At 54.5% G+C, this 15,556-nt stretch overlaps 1 protein-coding gene across 2 annotated transcripts in view; it reads left to right on the forward strand.

Annotated features, from left to right (window-relative positions):
* Positions 1-1,744: 1,744 nt before the first annotated feature.
* MARK4 (microtubule affinity regulating kinase 4) overlaps positions 1,745-15,556 on the forward strand; it is a 141,796-nt gene continuing 127,984 nt past the window's right edge. The window contains exons 1-3 of one of the 2 annotated variants that reach the window (XM_083160428.1): positions 1,745-2,209; positions 3,144-3,329; positions 3,668-3,721. In XM_083160428.1, the coding sequence (XP_083016554.1) occupies positions 2,168-2,209; positions 3,144-3,329; positions 3,668-3,721 (282 nt within the window). In that variant the 5' untranslated portion in view covers positions 1,745-2,167. The remainder of the gene's footprint in view (positions 2,210-3,143; positions 3,330-3,667; positions 3,722-15,556) is intronic. The other variant, XM_083160429.1, reaches the window with a different exon arrangement.

A 15,556-nucleotide genomic window follows, 5' to 3' on the forward strand; every position in this document is an offset into this window, starting at 1 on the left:
ACTGTCTGTATGTACTGCCACCACCTCCTGTGCCAGGGACTGCTTGTATGTACTGCCACCCCTCCTGTGCCAGGGACTGCTTGTATGTACTGCCACCACCTCCTGTGCCAGGGACTGTCTGTATGTCCTGCCACCACCTCCTGTGCCAGGGACTGTCTGTATGTACTGCCACCACCTCCTGTGCCAGGGACTGCCTGTGTATGTACTGCCACCACCTCCTGTGCCAGGGACTGTCTGTATGTACTGCCACCACTTCCTGTGCCAGGGACTGCCTGTATGTACTGCCACCACTCCTGTGCCAGGGACTGCCTGTGTATGTACTGCCACCACCTCCTGTGCCAGGGACTGTCTGTATGTACTACCACCACTTCCTGTGCCAGGGACTGCCTGTATGTACTACCACCACCTCCTGTGCCAGGGACTGCCTGTATGTACTACCACCACCTCCTGTGCCAGGGACTGCCTGTATGTACTGCCACCACCTCCTGTGCCAGGGACTGCCTGTATGTACTGCCACCACCTCCTGTGACAGGGACTGCCTGTATGTACTACCACCACCTCCTGTGCCAGGGACTGCCTGTATGTACTACCACCACTTCCTGTGCCAGGGACTGCCTGTATGTACTGCCACCACCTCCTGTGACAGGGACTGCCTGTATGTACTGCCACCACCTCCTGTGCCAGGGACTGTCTGTGTATGTACTGCCACCACCTCCTGTGCCAGGGACTGCCTGTGTATGTACTGCCACCACCTCCTGTGCCAGGGACTGCCTGTATGTCCTGCCACCACTTCCTGTGCAAGGGACTGCCTGTATGTACTGCCAACACCTCCTGTGCCAGGGACTGCCTGTATGTACTACCACCACCTCCTGTGACAGGGACTGCCTGTATGTACTACCACCACCTCCTGTGCCAGGGACTGTCTGTATGTACTACCATCACCTCCTGTACCAGGGACTGCCTATATGTACTGCCACCACCTCCTGTGCCAGGGACTGTCTGTATGTACTGCCACCACTTCCTGTGCCAGGGACTGCCTGTATGTACTACCACCACTTCCTGTGCCAGGGACTGCCTGTATGTACTGCCACCACCTCCTGTGCCAGGGACTGCCTGTATGTACTGCCACCACCTCCTGTGCCAGGGACTGTCTGTGTATGTACTGCCACCACCTCCTGTGCCAGGGACTGCCTGTGTATGTACTGCCACCACCTCCTGTGCCAGGGACTGTCTGTATGTACTGCCACCACTTCCTGTGCCAGGGACTGCCTGTATGTACTACCACCACTTCCTGTGCCAGGGACTGCTTGTATGTAATACCACCACCTCCTGTGCCAGGGACTGTCTGTATGTACTGCCACCACCTCCTGTGCCAGGGACTGCCTGTATGTACTGCCACCACCTCCTGTGCCAGGGACTGCCTGTGTATGTACTGCCACCACCTCCTGTGCCAGGGACTGCCTGTATGTACTGCCACCACCTCCTGTGCCAGGGACTGCCTGTATGTACTGCCACCACCTCCTGTGCCAGGGACCGCCTGTATATACTGCCACCACCTCCTGTGCCAGGGACTGCTTATAGTCCTACAGATATATTAAACCCTGGTGGGTGCCCTAGCTTAGTGAATGAGCCCCATGCCAGGTCGCAGTGAGGCTCAGTGCCAGGGAGGCTGCAGTCTCTGAGACCCCCTCCTCCCATTCATTCATTGTCAGAGAGCTGGAGGTAACTGTCTGTTTAAGAGGCAGGAGAGGGGGAGGGGGGCTGTCTGAGAGCTGAGCCCAGCCCAGAGAGACAGCTGGCAGCAAGAGAGACAGTCTATGGAGAAGCAGGCAAAGACAGCCGGAGACATCCATGAACTGAGAGACATAGCTGACATGCTGAGACAGATGGAGACATCCAGTGACTGAGGAGACCTCTAGAGAGACCGCCTGGAATACGGAGCAGCACATATGAGATGGAGAGAGACTGACGCTAGGCATAAGAGACATCCAGGGACAAGGAGGGGAGTCTCAGAGACTGCTGCATGCTCTGTGACAGTCTCCTGGTAATAAAGAGCAGAGGAATGTTATTAGAGTGCTGGGGTCTGGGGCAGAGAGTGCGCAGGATGTCTTACTGACGGCGTCTCCCATAGCTCCCCCGGGTGTGAGCTGTCTCTCCTGGCCTGAAGATGTCTCGTCCTCCCACTGGCAGCGAGAGGATCAATGAGACGGTGAGTACTGTCTGTGGCTGTCTCATTAGACAGGTACATTGTGTTCTTTCACACTGGTAATGTTTATGTGACTGTCTCATTAGACAGGTACATTGTGTTCTGTCTCATTGATAATGTGTGTAGATGTCTCATTAGACAGGTGCATTGTGTTCTGTCTCATTGATACTGTGTGTAGATGTCTCATTAGACAGGTGCATTGTGTTCTGTCTCATTGATACTGTGTGTAGATGTCTCATTAGACATGTGATTTGTGTTCTGTCTCATTGGTAGGCCCTGTATGTGAGTGTCTCATTAAACAGGTGCATTGTGTTCTGTCTCATTGATACTGTGTGTAGATGTCTCATTAGACATGTGATTTGTGTTCTGTCTCATTGGTACGGTATGTGGGTGTCTCATTAGACAGTTGCATGTGTTCTGTTTCCTTGGTACTGTATGTAGATGTCCCATTAGACAGGTACATTGTGTGCAGGTGTCTCTTCTCTGCACCTATCATGAAACAGTCTTTTTTTTTTTTGGTGATTGTCTCGTTGGTGCCTGACTGGAAACAGTGGGTGTGATGTCCCTGGCAGTCTAATCATGGAGAGGTGTCATACCTGCGCTCTCTTATTGGCAGAGATATACCGCTAGGCTTAGGTCTTCTGGCCAGGATCATGTAGGGATATAACTCTCAGGAAGATGCAGGCCTACCATGAGGTGTTATTAGGGGACCAGTACGGGGCGCAGCGCCCGTCTCCCTACCCCGGAGTGTGGGCACCTCTTGTTTACCAGAATATGAATGAACATTATGTGAGGAGGCGGAAATGCAGAGCAGAGCGTCTTACTGGGGATCAGGGGGTGGATCATTGTGCAAGGCGAGAACACATCTTATTTATAGAAAGCGTTTCATTCATAGCAGATAATAATACATTGAGCATGTTTTCTCTGCTACCTCCAGACTGGCTCTACTCGCTCTGAGAAAGGCTCCACCACTTCCTCCTGGCCTCCCCGCCCCCCAGGAGCTCGGTCCAGGAGCTCCGCCCCCGAGGAGCCACACGTGGGCAATTACAGACTCCTGAGGACTATCGGGAAAGGGAACTTTGCTAAAGTGAAGCTGGGGAGACATGTTCTGACTGGAAGAGAGGTGAGAAAGTCCTAATAGGGGCTAGGGGAGTAGGATTACATCATGTCTGGGAGAAGGTGAGTATGGTATGGGGGTCCGACAGCTGGTACTCCAACAGGGGGGTGGGTGCAAAGAAGCCCCCTGCGGGCGCGCTGCGCTCACCATATGTTCTATTCTCCCTCTATGGGGTGCTGAGACCCCCACAAGGGAAAATAGCCCCTGTCAGTCAGGATTCCAACATTGGTACTGACCATTAGAACCCTGACTGGAGGTCATCCAGCACCCACGTATACTGTAAATGATGATGGTATTATGATCGTGTGAGCTTAGCACCCTAATCCGATCTTCTTTATCTTCAGGTTGCTATAAAAATCATTGACAAAACCCAGCTGAACCCCAGCAGCCTACAGAAGGTGAGAGGAACCCCAAAGTGGCTAACCTGTATATATGTGTGTGGGGGGAGGGGGGTGTCTGAGGGCATCATAGCCAATATTGTATAACGTTTATATTTGCAGGATGGCGCATTATGAGGTATATAGATATAGTAGGATGGTGCAATATGACGGATGCTAATAACATATATGCAGGTTGCAGGGTGGCGCGGTATGAGGTATAATGGTAACATGTGCAGGTTGTAGGATGGTGCAATATGACAGATGTTAATAACATATATGCAGGTTGCAGGGTGGTGCGGTATGAGGTATAATGGTAACATATGTGCAGGTTGCAGGATGGTGCAGTATGACGGATGTTAATAACATATATGCAGGGTGGCACAGTATGACGTATATTGATAACATATGCAGGTTGCAGGGTGGCGCAGTATGAGGTATAATGGTAACATATGTGCAGGTTGCAGGATGGTGCGATATGACGGATGCTAATAACATATATGCAAGTTGCAGGATGTGCAATATGACGGATGTTAATAACATATGCAGGTTGCAGGGTGGCGTGGTAAGAGGTATAATGGTAACATATGTGCAGGATGGTGTAATATGACGGATGGTAATAACATATATGCAGGTTGCAGGGTGGCGCGGTATGAGTTATAATGGTTACACATGTGCAGGTTGCAGGATGGTGCAAAATGACGGATGTTAATAACATATGCAGGTTGCAGGGTGGCGCGGTAAGAGGTATAATGGTAACATATGTGCAGGATGATGTAATATGACGGATGGTAATAACATATATGCAGGTTGCAGGGTGGCGCGGTATGAGGTATAATGGTTACACATGTGCAGGTTGCAGGATGGTGCATTATGACGGATGCTAATAACATATATGCAAGTTGCAGGATGTGCAATATGACGGATGTTAATAACATATGCAGGTTGCAGGGTGGCGCGGTATGAGTTATAATGGTTACACATGTGCAGGTTGCAGGATGGTGCAAAATGACGGATGTTAATAACGTGATGGCACATTATGAGTTATAATAATAACCAGGGCAATAGAGAGCATGGGTGGGCCCAGGTAATTTTCAGTGGGCATGGCCCAGTTTTTGAGGAGGCATGGCCATGCTCTCTTTGATTTGAGAAGAGCTACTGCAGCTTCCAGGTAATTAGAACCCTCTCTCTCTGCACCGCTGTTAATAACAAATATGCAGGTTGCAGGGGGCTATTGTAAGGTATAATTATAAACTTATTTGCAGGTTGCAGGATGGTGCATTATGACGGATGTTAATAACATATGCAGGTTGCAGGACGGCGCAGTATGAGGTATAATGGTAACATATGTGCAGGTTGCAGGATGGTGCGATATGACGGATGTTAATAACATATGCAGGTTGCAGGGTGGCGCGGTAAGAGGTATAATGGTAACATATGTGCAGGATGGTGTAATATGACGGATGGTAATAACATACAGTATATGCAGGTTGCAGGGTGGCATATTATGAGTTATAATGGTTACATATGTGCAGGTTGCAGGATGGTGCAATATGATGGATGTTAATAACATATATGCAGGGTGGCACAGTATGACGTATATTGATAACATATGCAGGGTGGCACAGTATGACGTATATTGATAACATATGCTGGTTGCAGGGTGGCACAGTATGAGGTATAATGGTAACATATGTGCAGGTTGCAGGGTGGCGTACTATGAGGTATAATGATAATCTATGTGCAGTTTGCGCACGGCATCAGCAAGAGAGCGGGCAGATAGCATGGTGCCATTAAAAGGGCAGGAAGTGGCGCTAAAACAGCTTTGCGTAAAGACTACTATTTGTTACTTGTTTAGGGTTTACCTTGTAATGTTAACATCCTTGCTGTGGTGGGTATAATGGTTCTCTAATTCCGTACTTCTATAGTACAGAAATAAGTGGCATTAGGACCTGCAGATGGCAGCTGCTGCGCTGTGATGATGGGGATGGAACAGCTGCAAATCTGAAGTGAAAACCCTGAAACCTTGTAAAGATTATGTACAAACTGTTTTGTTGGTTTTCAATGGTTCCAGCAGTACTGAGGGTGAGCAGAGAGGCTGCTGGGGATGGAGATGCTTGTGGGGTAGGTAGAGGCTGTTTGGGATGGAGATGCTTGTGGGGTAGGTAGAGGCTGCTGGGGATGGAGATGCTTGTGGGGTAGGTAGAGGCTGCTGGGGATGGAGATGCTCGTGGGGTAGGTAGAGGCTGCTGGGGATGGAGATGCTTGTGGGGTAGGTAGAGGCTGCTGGGGATGGAGATGCTCGTGGGGTAGGTAGAGGCTGCTGGGGATGGAGATGCTTGTGGGGTAGGTAGAGGCTGTTGGGGATGGAGATGCTTGTGGGGTAGGTAGAGGCTGCTGGGGATGGAGATGCTCGTGGGGTAGGTAGAGGCTGCTGGGGATGGAGATGCTTGTGGGGTAGGTAGAGGCTGCTGGGGATGGAGATGCTCGTGGGGTAGGTAGAGGCTGCTGGGGATGGAGATGCTCGTGGGGTAGGTAGAGGCTGCTGGGGATGGAGATGCTCGTGGGGTAGGTAGAGGCTGCTGGGGATGGAGATGCTCGTGGGGTAGGTAGAGGCTGCTGGGGATGGAGATGCTCGTGGGGTAGGTAGAGGCTGCTGGGGATGGAGATGCTCGTGGGGTAGGTAGAGGCTGCTGGGGATGGAGATGCTCGTGGGGGAGGTAGAGGCTGCTGGGGATGGAGATGCTCGTGGGGTAGGTAGAGGCTGCTGGGGATGAAGATGCTCGTGGGGTAGGTAGAGGCTGCTGGGGATGGAGATGCTCGTGGGGTAGGTAGAGGCTGCTGGGGATGGAGATGCTCGTGGGGTAGGTAGAGGCTGCTGGGGATGGAGATGCTCGTGGGGGAGGTAGAGGCTGCTGGGGATGGAGATGCTCGTGGGGTAGGTAGAGGCTGCTGGGGATGGAGATGCTCGTGGGGTAGGTAGAGGCTCTTGGGGATGGAGATGCTCGTGGGGTAGGTAGAGGCTCTTGGGGATGGAGATGCTCGTGGGGTAGGTAGAGGCTGCTGGGGATGGAGATGCTCGTGGGGTAGGTAGAGGCTGCTGGGGATGGAGATGCTCGTGGGGTAGGTAGAGGCTGCTGGGGATGGAGATGCTCGTGGGGTAGGTAGAGGCTGCTGGGGATGGAGATGCTCGTGGGGTAGGTAGAGGCTGCTGGGGATGGAGATGCTCGTGGGGTAGGTAGAGGCTGCTGGGAAAGGAGATGCTCGTGGGGTAGGTAGAGGCTGCTGGGGATGGAGATGCTTGTGGGGTAGGTAGAGGCTGCTGGGGATGGAGATGCTTGTGGGGTAGGTAGAGGCTGCTGGGGATGGAGATGCTTGTGGGGTAGGTAGAGGCTGCTGGGGATGGAGATGCTCGTGGGGTAGGTAGAGGCTGCTGGGGATGGAGATGGTCATTGGGTAGGTAGAGGCTGCTGGGGATGGAGATGCTCGTGGGGTAGGTAGAGGCTGGTGGGGATGGAAATGCTTGTGGGGTAGGTAGAGGCTGCTGGGGATGGAGATGCTTGTGGGGTAGGTAGAGGCTGCTGGGGATGGAGATGCTTGTGGGGTAGGTAGAGGCTGCTGGGGATGGAGATGCTCGTGGGGTAGGTAGAGGCTGGTGGGGATGGAAATGCTTGTGGGGTAGGTAGAGGCTGGTGGGGATGGAGATGCTCGTGGGGTAGGTAGAGGCTGTGGGGATGGAGATGCTCGTGGGGTAGGTAGAGGCTGCTGGGGATGGAGATGCTCGTGTGGTAGGTAGAGGCTGTGGGGATGGAGATGCTCGTGGGGTAGGTAGAGGCTGTGGGGATGGAGATGCTCGTGGGGTAGGTAGAGGCTGCTGGGGAAGGAGATGCTTGTGGGGTAGGTAGAGGCTGCTGGGGATGGAGATGCTTGTGGGGTAGGTAGAGGCTGGTGGGGATGGAGATGCTCGTGTGGTAGGTAGAGGCTGCTGGGGATGGAAATGCTCGTGGGGTAGGTAGAGGCTGCTGGGGATGGAGATGCTTGTGGGGTAGGTAGAGGCTGCTGGGGATGGAAATGCTTGTGGGGTAGGTAGAGGCTGCTGTGTATAGAGATGCTTGTGGGGTAGGTAGAGGCTGCTGGGGATGACTTTGAGGCTCCCGCCCTGGTAGTTGCTCCACACGTGCGCCTTGCGGCTTTAGTGTCTGGAGACCCAGCCCACGTGGCTAACATGAAGGGGTTAACCTGATGCTGTATGAAAGGACTGATCGCCACTTGTCACCATGGGCCTGATTTAGCCTCCCTGCCCAATGACCGCCCCAACACACACACTACCGCCCAATCCCCTTGTCCTTGTATACTCGAACTCCTCCCCCCACACGCAGCCGAAGGGTCACTGAAAGATTTTTCTTCCCTCCAGAAATAAGTCTAAACTGACTTTTTTCCACCGCCGATCACCAAATATGGGGTCATTTGACATCAGCCGTCCACCCCAAGTAGACAACGTCATGCCAGTTCCCAGGGGAACGCCAGCCATTTTTATGGGGATGCCCCTACTCCAGCCCCCTGTCCGCCCCACCTGGCACCTGCCAATGCCGTTCTATCCCGTGCTTTGCTCAAACATCTGTCAGGGTGCTGAATTCGGCCCACTACAAGTATGAATCAGCCCCCATGTACTGTAAATGTATATACAAACCTCCTGTGGTATTGAGTAGGGATAAACACTTGTCCAGCAGGGTTGGGGGGAAATCCCAGCACATTTGTGAGAGACCGTTATATGCTGCTGGGTCTGTGATTTGGGTCTCTGACATTAAGCTGTATTTATTTATATTTTGTGCAATACTTTGGTTGAGGGAACACAGGGTTCGTTTACCAGCTGTGGTATTGCGTGTTACGATGGGGTACAGAAATGGCAGGTGATCCCTTTCTGTGCCATGGACATTGTGCTGAGCAGGACATCTGTATGCTGTGATTCCCCCAAGCCAGAGGTTCCCAAACACGGTCCTCAAGGTCAATGGTCCAGGTTTTGGGTATATCCATGGCACAGCACAGATGGTTAAATCAGACTGACCTGTGACCAAGCATGGATAAACCTCATACCCGGACCATTGGGCTGCCTTGAGGACAGTTTGGGAACCTCTGCTCCAAGCAATACCTTGTGCATTAAACCTCTATATTCTGCATCCGTATTCCAAGCTCCGGCTGTCCTGGAGTGGGAATCAGCCAACATCTGTCAGGAGGTGTGTCGGCAACATGTACAATTCCAGGATCGGCAGGAACCCAGAATTTTGGCCCTAAAATTGCCAGGATTTGAATCCCGGGATGGGTGTTTCTAATCCCTTATTTCAGGATTAGACACTGCCTGCACAGCCCCTGACACTGTCCCATCTCCAGCTGTGTGGTTCTGCACAGCGTCAGGTGGTCAGAGGTCACGCTGCACAGCCCCTGACACTGTCCCATCTCCAGCTGTGTGGTTCTGCACAGCGTCACGTGGTCAGAGGTCACGCTGCATAGCCCCTGACACTGTCCCATCTCCAGCTGTGTGGTTCTGCACAGCGTCACGTGGTCAGAGGTCACGCTGCACAGCCCCCGACACTGTCCCATCTCCAGCTGTGTGGTTCTGCACAGCGTCACGTGGTCAGAGGTCACGCTGCACAGCCCCTGACACTGTCCCATCTCCAGCTGTGTGGTTCTGCACAGCGTCACGTGGTCAGAGGTCACGCTGCACAGCCCCTGACACTGTCCCATCTCCAGCTGTGTGGTTCTGCACAGCGTCACGTGGTCAGAGGTCACGCTGCACAGCCACTACTGGCTACACCACCCCTGGGGCATTTTTTGTTTTATTAGGGAGGCTAATCCCAGGATTGAAATAATGCCCTGGGATTGGCATTCCTAGTGTCCAGACATACAGTGGTGCCAATAGGAGCCTGGTGTTCGCAGCAAATTACTTGCCCAGTGCGTGGTGGGTGAAACCAGGGATCACTGACAAAAAGAGGAAATAGTCAACATCCATTTGGATGCGAGTCTAAACCATCTGTGAATGCCATGTGCAGTGGGGTGCGTCTGTTCCCACAGGCCTGGTGGTGGCATCCCATTAATCACCCAGGGCACAGTGGGGTGCGTCTGTTCCCACAGGCCTGGTGGTGGCATCCCATTAATCACCCAGGGCACAGTGGGGTGCGTCTGTTCCCACAGGCCTGGTGGTGGCATCCCATTAATCACCCAGGGCACAGTGGGGTGCGTCTGTTCCCACAGGCCTGGTGGTGGCATCCCATTAATCACCCAGGGCACAGTGGGGTGCGTCTGTTCCCACAGGCCTGGTGGTGGCATCCCATTAATCACCCAGGGCACAGTGGGGTGCGTCTGTTCCCACAGGCCTGGTGGTGGCATCCCATTAATCACCCAGGGCACAGTGGGGTGCGTCTGTTCCCACAGGCCTGGTGGTGGCATCCCATTAATCACCCAGGGCACAGTGGGGTGCGTCTGTTCCCACAGGCCTGGTGGTGGCATCCCATTAATCACCCAGGGCACAGTGGGGTGCGTCTGTTCCCACAGGCCTGGTGGTGGCATCCCATTAATCACCCAGGGCACAGTGGGGTGCGTCTGTTCCCACAGGCCTGGTGGTGGCATCCCATTAATCACCCAGGGCACAGTGGGGTGCGTCTGTTCCCACAGGCCTGGTGGTGGCATCCCATTAATCACCCAGGGCACAGTGGGGTGCGTCTGTTCCCACAGGCCTGGTGGTGGCATCCCATTAATCACCCAGGGCACAGTGGGGTGCGTCTGTTCCCACAGGCCTGGTGGTGGCATCCCATTAATCACCCAGGGCACAGTGGGGTGCGTCTGTTCCCACAGGCCTGGTGGTGGCATCCCATTAATCACCCAGGGCACAGTAAGGTGAGTGATGCACACACAGGCATCCATTCACCTCCTCCCAGCCTCCGCTGCTGTCTACATAGTACCTCAGACAGCAGCGGAGGCTGTACCCAGCCCCTGCCCAACCTCCGGACTGACCTCGGGGTGCTGCGGTTCGGAGGTTGTAGCTCCCTGATTGGAGGAAATGGGTTATCCATTTACACGGCCCCTGACTCCGGGGAAGCCCAGTGTCCGACCCTGAACATTTGCTGGGTCGGACACCGGGTAAAAAGACCCGGGTTATTATTTTTTCCCCTTTTACACCAAGCCCTGGCCCGGACTGGAGCAGCAATAACCTGGGTCGTGGCTCTGGAGTACTAGTGGGGTGTGTCTGGTCACAGGCCTGGTGGTGGCATCACTTTACTCTCCCAGTGCGCAGTGGGGTGCGTCTGGTCACAGGCCTGGTGGTGGCATCACTTTACTCTCCCAGTGCGCAGTGGGGTGCGTCTGGTCACAGGCCTGGTGGTGGCAGCACTTTACTCGCCAAGTGCGCAGTGGGGTGCGTCTTGTCACAGGCCTGGTGTTGGCAGCACATTACTCTCCCAGTGCTCAGTGGGGTGCGTCTGGTCGGATTCAGTATTAAATCCCGGCGGTCGGGATCCCGGTGTTCAAAATCCCTACTCTGAAATCCCGACCGGGGGGGGGGGGGGGGGGCGTGGATCGCCCCCCCCCCCCCTTGCGGGCTCGCCACGCAGCGGGCCCGGTGCCTCGCTACACTCGGCACACCCATTTATTCTCCCTCCGGCACACCCATTTATTCTCCCTCCAGGGGTCGTGGACACCCCTGGAGGGAGAAAGTGTCGGGATTTCGGCGGTCTGGATTTTGAACGCCGGGTTCCTGACCACAGGGATTTATAATGCATCCTGTCTGGTCACAGGCCTGGTGGTGTCAGCACATTACTCTCCCAGTGCGCAGTGGGGTGCATCTGGTCACAGGCCTGGTGTTGGCAGCACATTACTCTCCCAGTGCGCAGTCATTACTCTCCCAGTGTGCAGTGGGGTGCGTCTGGTCACAGGCCTGGTGGTGGCAGCACATTACTCTCCCAGTGCACAGTGGGGTGAGTTTGGTCACAGGCCTGGTGGTGACAGTACATTACTCTCCCAGTGTGCAGTGGGGTGCGTCTGGTCACAGGCCTGGTGTTGGCAGCACATTACTCTCCCAGTGCACAGTAGGGTGAGTTTGGTCACAGGCCTGGTGGTGGCAGCACATTACTCTCCCAGTGCACAGTGGGGTGCGTCTGGTCACAGGCCTGGTGGTGGCAGCACATTACTCTCCCAGTGCGCAGTCGTTACTCTCCCAATGCACAGTGGGGTGCGTCTGGTCACAGGCCTGGCGGTGGCAGCACAAGCACATTACTCTCCCAGTGCACAGTGGGGTGCGTCTGGTCACAGGTCTGGTGGTGGCAGCACATTACTCTCCCAGTGCGCAGTCATTACCCTCCCAATGCACAGTGGGGTGCGTCTGGTCACAGGCCTGGTGGTGGCAGCACATTACTCTCCCAGTGCGCAGTCATTACTCTCCCAGTGCACAGTGGGGTGCGTCTGGTCACAGGCCTGGTGGTGGCAGCACATTACTCTCCCAGTGCGCAGTCATTACTCTCCCAGTGCACAGTGGGGTGCGTCTGGTCACAGGCCTGGTGGTGCCAGCACATTACTCTCCCAAAGATACATGCAGCATACAGATGTCCTAATTCTCTTTTGGTGGTCCGATTATACACACAGTGTACATATTGCCTACTCCTCCCAGGTGGTCTGGGACTCCCTGACGCTCCCTAAAACCGCCTGGGTCTACCCGACGCTCCCTGAAATTGCCTAATGCTTCATAACACTGCCTGAAACCGCCTCTGAAAATGCCTGGGACTCCCTGAAACCGCCTGGTTCTCCCTAACTCTCCCTTACGCTCCTTGAAAACGCCCGGGACTCCCTGAAAATGGCAGGTTACCTCTCACAAATGCCGTCTTCCTGTCAGGATTTGAAGTCTATCGGTAATCACCCGGCCTGTGAGTGATAAGGTCGGAATAACCTCCATGGTGTGTCCTGCCATTTATACGGCGGTGGTCCGCAGGGCCGGCTGCATAGATGTTGTGTACGACAGACTCTGTATTGACCGGCAGCCTGGATATCTGGGTTACAGATTTAGGTCAAGGTCTGGAAGCCTGTGTTACACAGTGTGGTAGGACTGGCAGAGCTGGGGCAACAATACAGTTACTGCTGCTACAGAAATCCCATCATAAACCTATGTTCTGTCAGGGTATCTGGTCCTACAGCCACACCGAAGCTAGAAGAGCCCTACTGTGAATGAGGACAGTGCACATGTGTGGGGTCCCCTTGTGAATCACGACAGTGCACATGTGTGGGGTCCCCTTGTGAATGACGACAGTGCACATGTGTGGGGTCCCCTTGTGAATGAGGACAGTGCACATGTGTGGGGTCCCCTTGTGAATGAGGACAGTGCACATGTGTGGGGTCCCCTTGTGAATGAGGACAGTGCACATGTGTGGGGTCCCCTTGTGAATGAGGACAGTGCACATGTGTGGGGTCCCCTTGTGAATGAGGACAGTGGTCATGTGTGGGGTCCCCTTGTGAATGAGGACAGTGCACATGTGTGGGGTCCCCTTGTGAATGAGGACCGTGCACATGTGTGGGGTCCCCTTGTGAATGAGGACAGTGCACATGTGTGGGGTCCCCTTGTGAATGACGACAGTGCACATGTGTGGGGTCCCCTTGTGAATGAGGACAGTGCACATGTGTGGGGTCCCCTTGTGAATGAGGACAGTGGTCATGTGTGGGGTCCCCTTGTGAATGAGGACAGTGGTCATGTGTGGGGTCCCCTTGTGAATGAGGACCGTGCACATGTGTGGGGTCCCCTTGTGAATGAGGACAGTGCACATGTGTGGGGTCCCCTTGTGAATGAGGACCGTGCACATGTGTGGGGTCCCCTTGTGAATGAGGACAGTGCACATGTGTGGGGTCCCCTTGTGAATGAGGACAGTGCACATGTGTGGGGTCCCCTTGTGAATGAGGACAGTGCACATGTGTGGGGTCCCCTTGTGAATGAGGACAGTGCACATGTGTGGGGTCCCTTTGTGAATGAGGACAGTGCACATGTGTGGGGTCCCCTTGTGAATGAGGACAGTGGTCATGTGTGGGGTCCCCTTGTGAATGAGGACAGTGGTCATGTGTGGGGTCCCCTTGTGAATGAGGACAGTGCACCTGTGTGGGGTCCCCTTGTGAATGAGGACAGTGCACATGTGTGGGGTCCCCTTGTGAATGCGGACCGTGCACATGTGGGGTCCCCTTGTGAATGAGGACAGTGCACATGTGTGGGGTCCCCTTGTGAATGAGGACAGTGGTCATGTGTGGGGTCCCCTTGTGAATTAGGACCGTGCACATGTGTGGGGTCCCCTTGTCAATGAGGACCGTGCACATGTGTGGGGTCCCCGTGTGAATGAGGACCGTGCACATGTGTGGGGTCCCCTTGTGAATGAGGACAGTGGTCATGTGTGGGGTCCCCTTGTGAATGAGGACAGTGGCCATGTGTGGGGTCCCCTTGTGAATGAGGACCGTGCACATGTGTGGGGTCCCCTTGTGAATGAGGACAGTGGTCATGTGTGGGGTCCCCTTGTGAATGAGGACAGTGGCCATGTCTGGGGTCCCCTTGTGAATGAGGACAGTGGTCATGTGTGGTCATGTGTGGGGTCCCCTTGTGAATGAGGACAGTGCACCTGTGTGGGGTCCCCTTGTGAATGAGGACAGTGCACATGTGTGGGGTCCCCTTGTGAATGAGGACCGTGCACATGTGGGGTCCCCTTGTGAATGAGGACAGTGGTCATGTGTGGGGTCCCCTTGTGAATGAGGACAGTGCACATGTGTGGGGTCCCCTTGTGAATGAGGACAGTGCACAGGTGTGGGGTCCCCTTGTGAATGAGGACAGTGGTCATGTGTGGGGTCCCCTTGTGAATGAGGACAGTGGCCATGTCTGGGGTCCCCTTGTGAATGAGGACAGTGGTCATGTGTGGGGTCCCCTTGTAAATGAGGACCGTGCACATGTGTGGGGTCCCCTTGTGAATGAGGACAGTGGTCATGTGTGGGGTCCCCTTGTGAATGAGGACAGTGGCCATGTCTGGGGTCCCCTTGTGAATGAGGACAGTGGTCATGTGTGGGGTCCCCTTGTGAATGAGGACAGTGCACATGTGTGGGGTCACCTTGTGAATGAGGACCGTGCACATGTGTGGGGTCCCCGTGTGAATGAGGACCGTGCACATGTGTGGGGTCCCCTTGTGAATGAGGACCGTGCACATGTGTGGGGTCCCCTTGTGAATGAGGACAGTGGTCATGTGTGGGGTCCCCTTGTGAATGAGGACAGTGGCCATGTCTGGGGTCCCCTTGTGAATGAGGACCGTGCACATGTGTGGGGTCCCCTTGTGAATGAGGACAGTGGTCATGTGTGGGGTCCCCTTGTGAATGAGGACAGTGGCCATGTCTGGGGTCCCCTTGTGAATGAGGACAGTGGTCATGTGTGGGGTCCCCTTGTGAATGAGGACCGTGCACATGTGTGGGGTCCCCTTGTGAATGAGGACAGTGGTCATGTGTGGGGTCCCCTTGTGAATGAGGACAGTGGCCATGTCTGGGGTCCCCTTGTGAATGAGGACAGTGGTCATGTGTGGGGTCCCCTTGTGAATGAGGACAGTGCACATGTGTGGGGTCACCTTGTGAATGAGGACCGTGCACATGTGTGGGGTCCCCGTGTGAATGAGGACCGTGCACATGTGTGGGGTCCCCGTGTGAATGAGGACCGTGCACATGTGTGGGGTCCCCTTGTGAATGAGGACAGTGGTCATGTGTGGGGTCCCCTTGTGAATGAGGACAGTGCACATGTGTGGGGTCCCCTTGTGAATGAGGACAGTGGTCATGTGTGGGGTCCCTTTGTGAATGAGGACAGTGGCC

Source organism: Crinia signifera, chromosome 9, assembly GCF_055691185.1.
Source record: "Crinia signifera chromosome 9, ASM5569118v1, whole genome shotgun sequence".
NCBI lineage: Eukaryota > Metazoa > Chordata > Amphibia > Anura > Myobatrachidae > Crinia > Crinia signifera.